The sequence below is a fragment of the Solanum verrucosum genome, unplaced genomic scaffold, assembly GCF_900185275.1.
Source record: "Solanum verrucosum unplaced genomic scaffold, falcon-dt-bn FXZP01000060.1, whole genome shotgun sequence".
In the NCBI taxonomy this organism is placed as follows: Eukaryota; Viridiplantae; Streptophyta; class Magnoliopsida; order Solanales; family Solanaceae; genus Solanum; species Solanum verrucosum.
Genome location: NW_026020129.1, coordinates 8,700,340 through 8,715,448, shown reverse-complemented (window position 1 = coordinate 8,715,448; position 15,109 = coordinate 8,700,340). Strand labels below are relative to the sequence as shown.

At 35.8% G+C, this 15,109-nt stretch overlaps 2 protein-coding genes across 2 annotated transcripts; both read right to left on the bottom strand.

Annotated features, from left to right (window-relative positions):
• Nucleotides 1–7,334: 7,334 nt before the first annotated feature.
• On the bottom strand, nt 7,335–9,542 carry LOC125826719 (subtilisin-like protease). The gene has a single exon (XM_049506065.1). The coding sequence runs from the start codon at nt 9,540–9,542 to the stop codon at nt 7,335–7,337; it is 2,208 nt and encodes a 735-aa protein (XP_049362022.1).
• A 586-nt stretch (nt 9,543–10,128) lies between these two features.
• On the bottom strand, nt 10,129–14,928 carry LOC125826871 (uncharacterized). Its single transcript, XM_049506212.1, has 8 exons — nt 14,684–14,928; nt 14,518–14,609; nt 12,786–12,924; nt 12,529–12,660; nt 12,211–12,360; nt 10,898–12,097; nt 10,615–10,784; nt 10,129–10,523 (listed from the first exon to the last, which is right to left on the bottom strand). The coding sequence occupies exons 1-8, from the start codon at nt 14,759–14,761 to the stop codon at nt 10,361–10,363; spliced, it is 2,124 nt and encodes a 707-aa protein (XP_049362169.1). The 5' UTR covers nt 14,762–14,928; the 3' UTR covers nt 10,129–10,360.
• Nucleotides 14,929–15,109: the final 181 nt, after the last annotated feature.

Below are 15,109 nucleotides of genomic sequence, written 5' to 3'. Positions count from 1 at the left end.
AGAATTATCATCAATTGGACATAATCTAATTTTTAACATACTAGCAGCGTTTACATTATTAGATGCATTATCTAATGCGACAGACAATACTTTATCTATAAGCATGTAATAATCTATAACACTCAAAATATTTGAAGCTAAATATGCACCAGTTTTTTTCTGTACACATTCTTTATAACTTAAGATTCTTTTTTGTAAATTCCAGTTATGATCAATCCAATGTGCTGTAACAGTTAAATAATCACGTCCATTAACACTACGACCCATGTCCGAAGTTATAGACACTCTACAATCTAATATGCTAAACACACAACGAAGATATTGACAATGTTTACCTTGATATACAAAAACATCAGATTTAACAGTATTTCTTGAAAAACCTCTATAATTAGGATTATAAGTTTGTTGAATATATTCAATAAAACCGGGATGTGAAGGAAAACTATAAGGTAAACCACAAACAGAAACCATTTTAGCTAAATTTTCACTATCTCTTTCCTTATTATATTTACGTTGTGTTAGTGGACCACCGGGGTTAGAAGGATCTAATGTTCCTTGAACCATGTTAGAAGCCCCTACCGATTCATTAACATTAATATCAAAATCATTAACTGGAATTCCTTTTTTTCTATTGGCTAATGATTTAGCTTCTTTATATTGAATCGGCACACAAAGATAACAAATGTCTATTTAAGCCCCCCGTCCCACCTTGACCTCCACCTTGTTTATGTTTAAAAGGTTACTTACATTTATTACAAATAGCAATAGAATTTTTCTTATCTAAAGTCATAAATTGCCACACAACAGAAGTTTTAGGGCGTTGATACTTCACCTTCTCCCTTGTAGGAGGTATAAGGGGTGGGCGTCCATAATTTTGCTCCGTTGAATTTGTAGTTTCATTTGGAACATTTGTCACCAGACTAGTAGGTGTATCTTCTAATTCATCTTCTCCCGAACCAACTTCTACTTCTTCACCTGAATTTTCATCAAGATAAGGATTATCACCATAAATTTGTTGTAAAAGTTCATGATCGAGTTGAGCATTTGAATCAATATCATAAGAAGTATCATCAACATAAGTAGAATCATTTGTATTAAATCTAACTCTAGAAGTACCACCACATTTACTCTTATTTTTTTCCTTACTACTTTTTTTAGTAAAATTAAATAATCTACTAATGGCACTTGGTTCCTTCTCTTTTCCTTTACCGGTATCTTTTTTGTTAGAACTCATATTTAATTATATGTAAAGTATAATATAAAAATAATAATAACACAAAAATTAATGACGAAAAATAAAATATAAATATTATGAAACGAATGTACCAAACGTCTGCGTTAATAGCAGACGTTATAACCGATTCTTGAAGCTTGTAGTTTGTTGTAACTTGTAACTTGTAATTTGGAACTCCAATATTTGATAGCAAATATAATATGAAAACTTAGATATATATATATATTATGATATATAATATGAAAACTTAGAATTGAAATATATGTATTATGATATAATATGAGACTTAAATGAAATAAAATATTGAGATTTGAGACTTAAGATTGAGAGTTGAGACTTGAAAGAATATAAAAAATAGATGAGAGAATATATAATTTTGTAAGAAATAATAAGGGATAGAGGGGTATTTATAATATTAAAAGTGGGTTAAAGTGTATTTATAATAACTTGAGGGTTTAAAGTAAATTATTAAAAGTAGGGGTGGTAGGGGGTGGTAGGGGGTGTTGGTTGGGGGAAAAAACTGCCAAAATATCCGTTGGGGGGGCCCACTAGCCGTTGCCCAACGGATAGAATTTTTTTATTTTTTTTTAAAAATAAAATAAAATTGTTAGGGGATCCCGCGAACCGGCCGGTTCATCCGGGCCGGGACCGGGCCGGGTCGACCGGGACCAATGGGTGAACCGGACCGGTACCGGTCCCCTATCCCGAAATCCCCCATCCCGCCTTCTTCAAACGGGACCGGGTCTGGCGGGCCGGTTCTCGGACCGGTCGCGGGCCGGGGCGGGCCGACCCGGTCCCCCTGCCACCCCTAGGAGGGAGTAGCCAAGAAAAATAAAAGTTTTTAATGTGTTCTTCAATATTGTTTCTGTAAATAATTAATAATAGAGTTTTTTTTTTTATAAAAAAAAATTAAAAAAATGAGTTATACAAAATAGGGATGCAAAAAAGTGGTCAATATCACAAAGAATTATGAGTTACCGTTTATACCCAAATAAATATTGATCTTCAACTCGATCAACTCTGGCCATTCATATGGAGTTGGATCTCCTGGTTGTTTACAACCATTGCCAGTACAATCACAACCTTGATCACAAGGTGGGTATTTTATAGTAGCCATAGATTGAGAAAGAAATAAAAAACCAAAAGAAAAAAGAATTATTATTTTCTCCATTTTTTTGTTATGTTACTCAAATGAAGGAACTTCAGCTTTATAGGGATGCTAGGATACCTACATTATTATATGGTCAAATATTTTATTTCCTTTTTTGAATTATTTCATTGAGTTTTTTTTCCTTTGTTGTAACGTATTTCCAGATTTGTACATATAGTATGTGCCAAATCTTTTATGGCTCTTGAAATGAAGAATATGTAATTTATGTATATCCTTTGTACAAAGCAGCACTCCCTTTGTTTCATATTAATTAATTGATCCTGGTTGACTTGACATCTTTTAAAAAATTTAATTAGAGGCTATTTTACTAAACTAACCTTATTAATAATATACTTTGAAACTCTAAACTTGATTATCACTATTTTATATAATAATTTAATTCTAAGGGTAGATAGGAAAAAGAATCAGAATAAAATTCTCTTAATTTCATAAACTGAACAAGTAAATTGAAATAATTATTTTTAGTAAAAGGCCCGAGTAATATGAAATGGAGAAAGTACAGAACATAAAATACGAGATGCACATTAGACACACAAAATGCATGTTAGACGCACATGTTGAGCACGAGATGCACGTTAGACGCACCAACACACGATATGCACGTTAGCCGCTCTAGATGCACATGTTGTGCACACAATACATTAGGACACTTCCCTAATAACACATCCACCCTATCAATTTCAATTACAACTTCCCTTAATATCCTCAAATTTTCCAATTTAGAGGATTCTTCAAAGAACCCCTACTTATCAAATTCGGCCAAATGCATGTCAACATGCCTTAATTTTTCCATTTTCCAAAAAGTACATGGTAACAACATAGAGTTGGCATCACAATTCACAATTGAAGTTTCGAGATTGGGAAGATGTGATTCCGGATGAAAATCAAATTTATGTGTATGAAGTGTGAGGTACTTCAGGTGAATTAGTGGTTGTAATGTAGCTGACGACAGACAGTCCACTTGATGAGAACTTAAATCCAAGACCTTAACAAGTCTCAATTTACTACACTGGCGGTAGGGATTCCAATTTACTCCATTCGTCATTATCAGTGACCTCAAGTGTTGGTTGAAAGTTTTCCGTGTTTTGGATCTCAAAGATGCAAACTTGGAAAGGTCATTACCGTAATTGAAGCTCGCTCGACTTTCCTTCCATTCAGAAGGTTGAAACTGGATATAATGCCCCTTTAATGCTAGCATAAACTTCTCTTATCTACTCCTCTCTAAGCAAAAGTGAAGCACCACATCATGAACCTGACCGTCTTTGACCTTACCAATATATTTTCTCTTTGAAACCATTACCACATTACTGTGGATGAGATCCATCAAGTAACCTTCCGATGTCTCTTCCATTAGTCTCCCAGATTCAATGTTCTGCACGAAACCTTCTGCTATCCATAAACTTATCAATTTAGACACTGGAATTTTTATGTCCTTCGGAAACATCCCCATGTAAAGAAGGCATGGTCTTAAATGGTCAGGTAAGTTATCATAACTTAAATGCATAACTGACCGACTGTATCCTTTAGATTCACCATGAGAGGAAATAAGAGAATTTTCAACCACATCTCACCAATAGGCTTTCGTTTTCTTACTTTTGATTATTCCAACAACCCAGACAACCACTAGAGGCAATCCCTTGCATCTTTTCGCAACGGCTAGACTCTCATCTTGTAGTTCGGGTGGGAAACCTTCCTGCTGAAATAATTTTTTTTGCAACAATTGGCAACTCTCTTCTAGTGTGAGAAATGGAAGGATATACAGATCAATATGTTCCAATGAAAACGGCCATGCAACAAGAATATTCAATTCAGGTCTGATAATATCAAACGTTTAGGCCCCTGAAGCTGCTATAGTGTAGGATATATAGAAGGAGAATACTATCTTTAGAGAATACTCAAGTTTTATATAAGCTACTTAAGGCCACTTGAGATGATTTCAATCATCAACTCCATCTCTATTTATACTACTAATAATGTAAATCAAAGGTCTTGCACAAATACCTAGATACATGTATCACAATTTATTAGATACATGTATTATGGAATTCTAAAAGACTTCTTAAAAAACTAAAAGACAATTTTGGAAGACTAAACATTAATGTGGATGCATTAATTCCAACACTCCTCCTTAATGCAGTTGCTTTGACAACTCTAATGCCTTTTCGAAGATACCAAAACTTTTCTCTTGGAAGTGCTTTGGTGAAGATGCCAGCAAGTTGTTCTCCTGTCTGACAATAATTTCAATTGAATTTCACCTTTCTCTTGTGCTTTTGAATATCTTCTTCTTGATTGAGTTTGGTTTTGTAAATCCACTTTAGACTTACAATTTCTCTTTCTTTGGGTATACTCACACACACCCAAGTATTATTTTTCTCAATCATCTGAAATTTTTTTGCCAAGGTTTTCTTCCAAACATCATGCTTTATTGCCTCTTCATAATTTTCTTTCTCAACACCGGTAAAGTTGTATCTTTGATAAATTTCACTCAACATTTTTGTTCTTCTTGGAGGTGGTTCTTCATCATTTGAATCTAAGATTTTTCCCATTTGAGGGATATCTTCCTCTTCCTCATCCTCTTCTTGATTTGACACATCTAAAGATATGATAGAAATATTCTCTATCTTAATCTCAGTATGTATCTCAGGAAGGCCTTGCACCATGTCTTTTTGCTTGAGAAGCTTCAAACCATAAAAATTCAAGTGACAAAATCTTTTACCCCAAAGCCATGAATCATCTAAAACTTCATTTTTGAATGCATTGTACTGAAATTGTAAAGGAAATTTTCTTTTTGTCATCTTTACTTCAACAATGACTTGATTTGACTCAATTTTATCATAAATCTTGCAATAATTATCTCTAAACACAAGAGAATAACCATTTTTAACCATTTTCCATGAATTAACCAACACTAAGCAAATTTTCTTCCAAGTCAGAAACATAAAGCACATCATGAATTTGCTTACCACTCCCTTTTATGTTGATCGAAATGGTACCTTTACCTTTTGCATCAACTAAGGCTCCATTCACCATTCTCACTTTAGTAGTGATGCTACTATTAATTGAGAGAAAAACTTTTCATCTCCAGTCATGTGATTGCTACAACCACTATCAATATACCATTCATTGTTTTTTGCTGAAACATCAGATTGAGAAGCAAAGAAAAGATTTTCTTCCATTTTTTTCTCCTGTTCTTCACAGAAATTTGTTTGCTCCTGTTGCTTGTGCCAACAATCATTCTCAATGTGGCCAAATTTTTTACAAAATTTACATTGGGGTTTGCCTTTGTGCCAACATTTTTCTGCATTGTGATTAGTCCTTTTGCAAATTTTACAAAAAAGACTAGTACTTTTCTCACCTGCTTTTTCAACCTTCTTAGAAGAATCATCATGATCCTGCTTCTTTTTTGGATTGTAATTCTTTTTTTGTTGATTTTTTGAGATATTTTGAGATTTCTCATTGGTTCTGGACTGGAAAGCCGTCTCTTTGGGTTGATCTTCATGAAAAAATCTTCACTTCTCGTGTGCACGAAATGAGCCAACTAGCTCTTTAATAGAAAGCTTAGAAAGATCTTTCGTCTCCTCAGTGATAGCAACAATGTACTCATACTTTTCTGTGACACTAATTAGAATCTTTTCCATAACTTGTTGGTTAGAAATTGTATCACCGTGATTTCTCATTTCATTAACAATAGTCATGACTCTTGTGCAATATTCATCTATTTTTTCAAATTCTATCATCTTTAAGTTTTGAAACTCTCTTCTAAGAGTTTGAAGATTTATAGTGCGTACCTTTTCGTCACCATACACCTCTGTTTCTAGAGTCTCCCAAGCTTCTTTTGCAGTCTCACAAGTAGCAATTCTTGCAAAATATGCTCTTGAGACTCCCATTTGGATTTTGCTCAAGGCTTTTGCGTCTTGACGATACTTAGCCTCAAGATTTTTCATCTCTGCTACTAAAAGTTCACCATCGTTTTCTGGCTCTTCATAGCCATTTACAACAATAATTCACAAACCTTCAGCTTTTAGATGTGTTCTCATTCTTATCTTCCAGTATTCAAAATCATTTCCATAAAAAATGGAATAAGAACAACTGAAGAATCAACACCTTCATTTGTTTTGGATGCCATAATTTTTCTTCACCTAACCCCATATTAAGAGCGAAAACTTGCTCTGATACCAATTTGTAGGAAATATAGAAGGAGAATACTATTTTAGAGAATGCTCAAGTTTTATATAGGCTACTTAAGGCCACTTGAGATGATTACAATCATCAACTACATCTCTATTTATACTACTAATAATGTAAATCAAAGGTCTTGCACAAATACCTAGATACATGTATCACAATTTATTAGATACATGTATTACAAAATTCTAAAAGACTTCTTGAAAAACTAATAAACAATTTTGGAAGACTAAACATTAATGTGGATGCATTAATTCCAACATATAGATGGTGCAAGCATAGGTGATTACAATAATACCCTTTCGTATTGCAACGATAAAAATGACGATACAATCATCATTATTTTTAGAGAAAGAACCCAAGGGAGATTGACATAATGTTTACACCGTCATCAGTTGTTGCCAATATGACATCGTTTGCACCACCAAACAGTTATGTACACACCTTGTACATGGCAATATGGGCATGAAGAGACATGCTGACTAATGTGTCAATGGCATTACCCAACACATTAGCATCATGAACAAAGTTTCCAACAGTAGTGCTTAAAATATGTGTGTCATGGCCTGACTCATCAAATGGTGGATTGGTAGACCAACCCAAAATAAAGTCTATGAAGAAATGCAAAGGATTTCATATCAAATATAGTAAAATCTCACTAAATTACAACAATTTTGTAGTTTTCAGCTATTCAGAATAGCTGCAACCTACTATTATTACAGAGCAAACATAAAAGATTGTCAATTATTCCAATTTAACAGATATTGGAATTCTTACAACATACTTGTTAGAGATCCATGATAAAGCTCCTTGAACAAAGCGATCGGTGATTAATCCCGTTTGGGTAAATGATACTGAATAAGTTGCCTGTTGGTTTACCTGGGCGAAGACAAGGGTGGCGGGCTCAACAACTACATCGACTCCTTGAATTTGAGTGATGTTAACGGTGTAAGTTGAGCTTGCATCACCAACGTTTGTAACCGTTCTTGTATAATTCTGAGTCTGTGGTCCAAGTATAATGGAGAAAGAAGGATAATTCAGTTCTGCCTCAGATATACTTGATTGTAGTGAACACTTGATAGTTTGTTGCACAAGGAGTTCAATATCTTTATCCTTGTAGCCTAGACCACATAGATATTGGATGTAGTTCTCAACTTTGATGTCATAAATAAGTCCGGGATCACTTGCTTTTGATGGATTTACATGGCCGGCACCAGTGGCAAAAATATCAGCAGGTAGATCCCTTTGATCAAGGATGGGTTGACCTTCGAGGTTGAATTGATCAGCTGTAGTCATTATCGCGGATTTAATAGTAGCTGGTGACCAATCAGGGTGTGCACTTTTAAGCAGAGCTGCAATGCCACTAAGGTGAGGACAGGACATTGAGGTTCCTGAGATGATGTTAAATGTCAAATCAGTGCCAGTTTTGTTCTCTACCGAGACGGGCCATGCTGCAAGGACGTTCACTCCAGGACCGATAATGTCCGGTTTGACTATGCCTGGACTTGCCAAGTTAGGACCCCTGGAGGAAAAAGATGATACAGATGGTGAACTCTTAAAGCCAATGCTTGTGCCTTTGAAAAGGATTCCAGCCGAGGGCGTGGAGGTTGAGTTTATGTATGCTTTAATACTTTCTCCAGCAGTATAACCCACGTGTGTCGCAGGAAGAACATGAGCATCAGCAAATGTGCCATCTCCATCAATCTCTAGGTTGGCAAGAATCATGGCAGCACCACCGGCATCCTTTACTGTCTGGCTTTTCTCAAGTCTTGCTACACCGCCACCTCTGTCACACACGACAACCTTGCCTTTGACATCGGTGTTATTAAGGGATCCTGATGAACAGAGTGCAGCTTCTTGATCGGACAGGCCAGGGTATACCAAGGGCAATAAAGTATGAGGAAAACTCGTGGGCTGAAAAGCCGATTCACCATCATATTCTTGTCCGTTCCCTAGCACAGCTGTTGCCACTATCTTCCTATCATGGGTGCTAGCGCCAACTGTGAGAATCCAAGGGGCCTCATTAGATAATGTAGAATTCAACGGGCCTTCATTACCAGCAGAAGCGCTCACAAAGATACCCTTTTGCATTGCAGCAAATGCCCCAGTGGCAATACTATCTTCATAAAACGGATCAGAAAATCCTCCGATGGAGAGAGATAGCACGTCAACACCATCGTCTATTGCAGCATCTAATGCAGCCAATATATCAACATCTGAACAACCTTCTGTACACACCTTGTACATAGCAATGTGAGCAAGAGGGGCCATACCGGCTGCTGTGCCATTGGCATTGCCAAACAAACTTGCATCATCGACAAAGTTACCAGCTGCCGTACTTGAAGTATGCGTGCCATGACCTTCATCATCAAAAGGTGGATCACTTGAACCACTCACCAAATTCCTCGCGCCAATGATCTTCTTGTTACACGTCACATTTCCTGTGAACTCACATTTCCCTTTCCACTTTGCCGGTGGAGATGGCATGTTCTCATCACTAAAAGATGGATGACTCGGAGTAATCCCAGTGTCTAGAACCCCAATAATCACACCCTTACCATAATTTGATTCTTGCCAGAACCCCATATTCCGATACAACCCCAAGAAGTTTGGAGTATGCGTTGTATGCAAAGCTAAAATCTTCTCAACCCTCGCGGACACAAAACCATCTTTCTTCTCCATTTCTTTTACCTCCTCAGCTGACAATCTGGCCGCAAAGCCAATAGCCACATGGTGATAGGAGTGAATAATGCGCGATGGCCCCTCTGTACCAGCCAACACTTCCGGTAAAAAGGAGTTGTAGTAGCTTTCTAGATCAACCGAGTTAGCAAGAGTTCGGGCATCTGGCTTATTTACATGAACAAGGTAAGTTTGCAATGCAGTTGAACGTTGCGCAACTGTCAAATGCAAACTCAACAAGAAAGCAATAGAGAAAATAAAAATGTAAGTCATGGTTGATCTTTGGCTATGGATGATCTAAGTTTAATTTAAGGAACATATTATATATAGTATACACAATGAACAGAGGAAAAAATAATGTTATAAACTAATATAGGAAAACAAAAACATAGGTAATTTCTAAGTGAGCCGGCTTAGGAACAAAATTGTTGTATTTATTTACTAAAGTATTTATTAAGGGAGAAACATCATAAGAAATAAATTACAACAATATTGGATTATTTGGAAACTATAATTGATATCGTCGCCAAAGGCGATAATTCTGGTGTTTGTTTATGTAAGAAAAATATAATATTGGATATTTCTCAACTCCAATATAGTCCAACAAGATTTTCTAATTGTTGTATTCATAGTTAGCCATGCATAGATTATGTATTAATTATTTCATTGGTTGATTAAATTCATATTATCAGCTCAACTCAGTGTTACAACAACAACAATATACTCAGTGTAATCCCACAAGTGGAGTAAAGTCTGGGGAGGATAGAGTGAATGCAAACCTTACTCCTACATTGATAAGGTCATAAAAGAAAGAAGAATTAAATAAATAGTAATGTACCTGTTGTATGGAGGAAATAAGTAGTTAACGAATGAGTACTCATTAATTGAAGCTGTTAATTCCATCAAAATTACATGTAACTAATGGAAGTAGCTATTTGTTTTTCTAATCTATTATGGAAGTAGCTTAGCTTTTTTTTTCTTTGAACTTATGAACTAAACCTCATGTTTATTCTACAGTAAAAAATACAATGAAATGGGCTTAACATATGAAAAATCAGCCCTGCTTCTTACAAGTCTCTCAGATGCAGAATCTAATTCTTGAACTTGAGTTTTTCAGAAGGGTATACACTATCGAGTCTACGTCCATTTTGTCCATGTCCATGCCCATACGAAAAATCTCTGCCACGAAACTTCTTACTTTGTGTTCGTTTACTGTCGGCTTCACTGCCTTCCTCCTGTTTGTTTCTCCTACGACTGTTATATGTAAATGGCACAAGAATTATGGTGTGACCAAATAGAGAAGATCGAGCAATAAATTGCTAACAAAAGTGTGTGAAATACAAACCTGAAATGCAGTAACAGATACAAAACACCAACAAGTGCAGTGCCTCTAGCAACTGTTTTTAGCAATGGCCTCTGTCGACGTTTGTCTTTTAATTCACCAGCATCTGTTTCTTGACTTCCCTTTGAAGCATTTTGCTCCAAAGCATGTGAAACTTTATGCTTTCTGTCACCCTATTTAACAATAAGAAACGAAAAAATGCCAATGTGATTGACAGGTGAATTCTTGAAATTACTAATGGAAAATGAGTCGGAGTTCAAGAAGATTCATGCTGAAGAATACTTACATCATCTCCTGAAAGTGTTGGTTCACATACTTCATTTGCATCACCTGAACTGTAGACAGAGCAGGAACAGGGGTGCCCTTTTTCGATATGTTCACAACAATTTGCAGAAATAATGGAATTCCGATCCATGTCAACACCATCCAAAGTCATGGATGGTTCACATGTACTACTGACAACCTCAGAAACAAATTTGAGATACTGTGAATCACCATCACATCCTTCACTTCTGTCAACTAAAGACACATTCTTAAGATTATTTTTCCATGCAGCAGTATCAAGACAAACCATATCTTTACTTCTTCCAACCTTGATATCTACATCTGGATCAAAGTAATTTGAGTTATTTCTATGCAATGAAACAAATTTATCTGTAAGAGGCTGTGCGGAAGCAGATAGCAGTTCATCTGAACCGGGATATGTGAGCTCACTGAGACTGGCAGAAATTTTAGGCTTTACCACAGAAGGTTCCTTGGTATCATGAAAAACAAGTTCAGTAGTTGCAACACTCCATGCTTCATGACTTGCAGATAAATCCTTATGCTGCCGATCAGCCTCATTTTCCAGCAAGGAACCAGACGTTTCTTCTGTTAAACATTCGTCTGCATCAAATTGGTCATCAAAATCCAAAGCATGCACCCGACCTAGTACAGAGCTCATGCTAGTGGTTGATGAAACTTCGGCGTCTTCATTATCAGAATATTTATGCTGATGTCCATTCTGGAAAGTCCCTTTACCGGAATTTGGTCTATGAGAATCAATTGCCATAAATAAGTTCAAAATATTATCTTCACCTTCCCGCAAAACAGGCGTACTACCATCAGTTCCACCAATAATTGAATCTGAGAATGATAAGTAGTTGGAAATACAACTACCTTCCATTTCGTTATCATACATAGAATCTCCAACAATTGACTCATCATTTTCCGCATTAAGGTTACTATAATCAAAGTGTATCTTATCATTGGGACTAATATATTTCCCTCCATTTCCTAGAGAAGTTCTGTTTTTCTCTCTTCCATTCTTGCTAACAGCTGAATATTCACCAATAGAATTGTCTGCATCTGAATCTGTGGCATTACCATCTTCAAGCTGATTCATAGATGAGCAACAAGACTCTTCTCCCACAAATTTGCTCTCAGCCTCATCAGACTCTTCAGATGAAGAATCATAGTTTGCTTCAGACTCTGTGATTTTATTTCTCTATAGCATTCATAAGGATATATTAGCATCTCTCAGATAAGAGTGTAAACATTTTTATTATAAGGAGAAAGAAAATAGTGTAATATTTCCAACTAATGGTGCATTTAACATACCTCCGTAAGTTTTGATCTTGTTTCTTTATATGAGTAATAACCAGAAGAACTTGAAAGGCTGCCCTGTGATGTCTCCAAGCTTCTTCGAATGCCACCCACCATATTTTTTGGCATGACTACCGTAGAGGTCACCAAGTCGAAGTCAGGAACCTAAGGCATATAAAAAGGTTTATAGCAGAAGTAAAGCAAGTACAAGAGTTCTACCGCAACCCAGAGAACATAATAACCAGCCAAAGAAGCAGAAGCTATCCAGAAGTAAGTGAACTGTGTAACTGGATAAAAAAAGGAAATGAAAAATGTCTGCAAGAAGATTTTTACCTTCAATTGTTTGGAACGGGCCTTATTTGAGAGTGCCCTTAAGCAAATGCAAACTTTCCGAATGTTCTTTTTCTCAACGACATCTGATGGGGAGAAGAGATCAATACCATTTAATCCCAGTATTTTGCAGATCTGCCAAAACCAGGGATTATAAGGTTTGTCCCCTTTTATCAGTCTCATTAAGGGGTTTTCTCCCCCTCATAAATAGTAGTATCATTATTTTGCCATTGAAACAGAACCAAATCAGAAGAACTTACCTTCAAAAATGAGTCAACATTAGAATATGGCATATATCTTCCACTGCATCTCCGTGATCCAAGTGGTTCATACTTCATATGTCTTAGCTCTCCGCACTTTGCCAATAGCATATTCCATAAATCTTTGGCAACTTCAAACCTACACAGGTCATCTTTTCCAGATGTTAAAATACAAGGCCATATCCCTCTGGTAAAATGCAATCTTCAGAGTATAAAGTGATCTTATACTCCAGATTAGAAAAGATCAGAACGTACATTCAACAAAGGTGCAAGTAATGGAAAAAATAAGAGAAAGTAGTTTGAAATGGTTTGGTCATGTCCTAAGTAAGTCTTCAAACACAACAATCCATATATGTAAGTATGTGGAGACATGATTGTCATTGAAGCTGTTAAAAGCGGCAGGTAGACGAAAAAACTCTTTGACAGAAGTTGTTCCAAAAGACATACGATCTCTATTAATTTGGCAGACTTGAAGAATATTAACACAATTAAAGTAAGATATCTATACAAGGCAATACCAATAAACTGGAATCAAGATTCAATCATTGTTGGTGCACTTAAAATTAGACCTGGAGTTGTTAGTAGTTTTTTTAGTTTTAATTGGGATTTCTATGCTAGTGAAAGGATAAATGGGAGATTTAGAGAATTCCTATTTTAAGCACCTGTAGTTTGTCTTAAATATGAGTGAAATAGGTCTAAAAATAGAGGAGATTAGATAAAGGATTCAATCCAATTACTTTGGAAGTGGGTCCTGAATCTTTGCTGCATCATTGCAGCTTTGAGGGATCCTAAGTTTCCATACACTAAGAACCATTGATTCTTAGGTGAAGTAATACAATGGCCGGTTTCAAACACGGGGCAAGATCTAGTACAGGTGTAAGGGTTGATTAACAGATTAAGCATGCATGGATTAATACTTCTCTACACCGCATAGAATCTCAATTTCCAGGAGCACACAACATGATGGAAGCGGAGCCCTCCCCATTGGATAAAATGAAGAAATAAATGTTAATGTTCCCTTTGTTGTTTTCCTAATATTGGTAGTTGAGATTTAAGAAGCAATAGAATGTTTCAACACAACAAGGAGAACTTTAGGGACTTAAAAGGGCTTACTTTGTGCCATATGTTCTTTTGAGGTAAGGAAAAATAATTATTAGGATAGGCTTGACAGAACATCAAGAATATCACACAATTCCAAGTGTACATACATGATTTTAACACCATATTCGAGAATCAATAGATTGATTTTTATCTTCTATTGGTAGCTAAAAATAAAAACTTGAAAAATAATTCAGTTTTGATTCCAAAACAAGAAAATATAACAAAGTAGACGCAAAAGTAATACAAAGTCTCCATAATCAACGTGTTCTTAGTTTAATCCCACTAACTGCAATAAAGCTTTTTCCTTATCAAACACAACATTAACACGACAAACTGGATACATAAGCCAAAAACGAAAAAAAAAAATGTAACAGTGTCAAGGTGCAAGAACTAGAACAATTAGTCACAGCATTATAAGCAATCTTGTTCCTAGTATACACCTCGACTAATTCCACAGATACCTACCACCTCCCACCAGCACCCAGTACCAACTGAAACCATCATTGAAACACCAAAACAGTTGGAAAACCTCTACTTAGAAACTTCAACAAAAAATGAAAAATTCTACCTTTACCATAAAAACATCAGTAAAACCCAAGAAAAGACAATGGGGAAAATGGAAAAAACTTACAAAAGATCTCCATCAGCAAGCAAATCAGAAATATGTAAGGGTCCATCCAATCTCATTTTCAACACTTCCCCAAGCCATATCCTTGTTTGAGTCTGAAAAAAAAAAAAAATTAACCACAAATTTCAAAAAATTCCCAAAAAAGCAAAAAAGGCGAAAGTCAATTCACCTGCAAGAACACATCATCAAGTTCTCGAAAGCTAGATTCAGCTGAAGATTTTGAAGAATCGCCACTGTAGCCGCCCATTTTTGTTTTTGAATAAGTCAAAAACAAGTGAACCAAATCACTACAGTGACATAATAGCTTAGGTATTTGACATTAATGGTGAAATTTAATGTGAGGATGGCGTAGCAGACGCGTATTTAAATTTTAGGGCAGATAAATAGTTATAGTTCTTGTGGACTGTGTTTTACTTTTTTAGATCAGAAGAAAATTCAGTCACTTTTTCCTAATTTCCTGGTATGTTTGAAAGTAGACAAAATTTAAAATAACATCACAATCTTTATGGGTCCACAATTTTTGAATTTTTTTTTGTTTTTTAGGTAGGTGCGAGTTGTGATGAGATAAATTTTGACGTAATTCAGTGCAAACAAG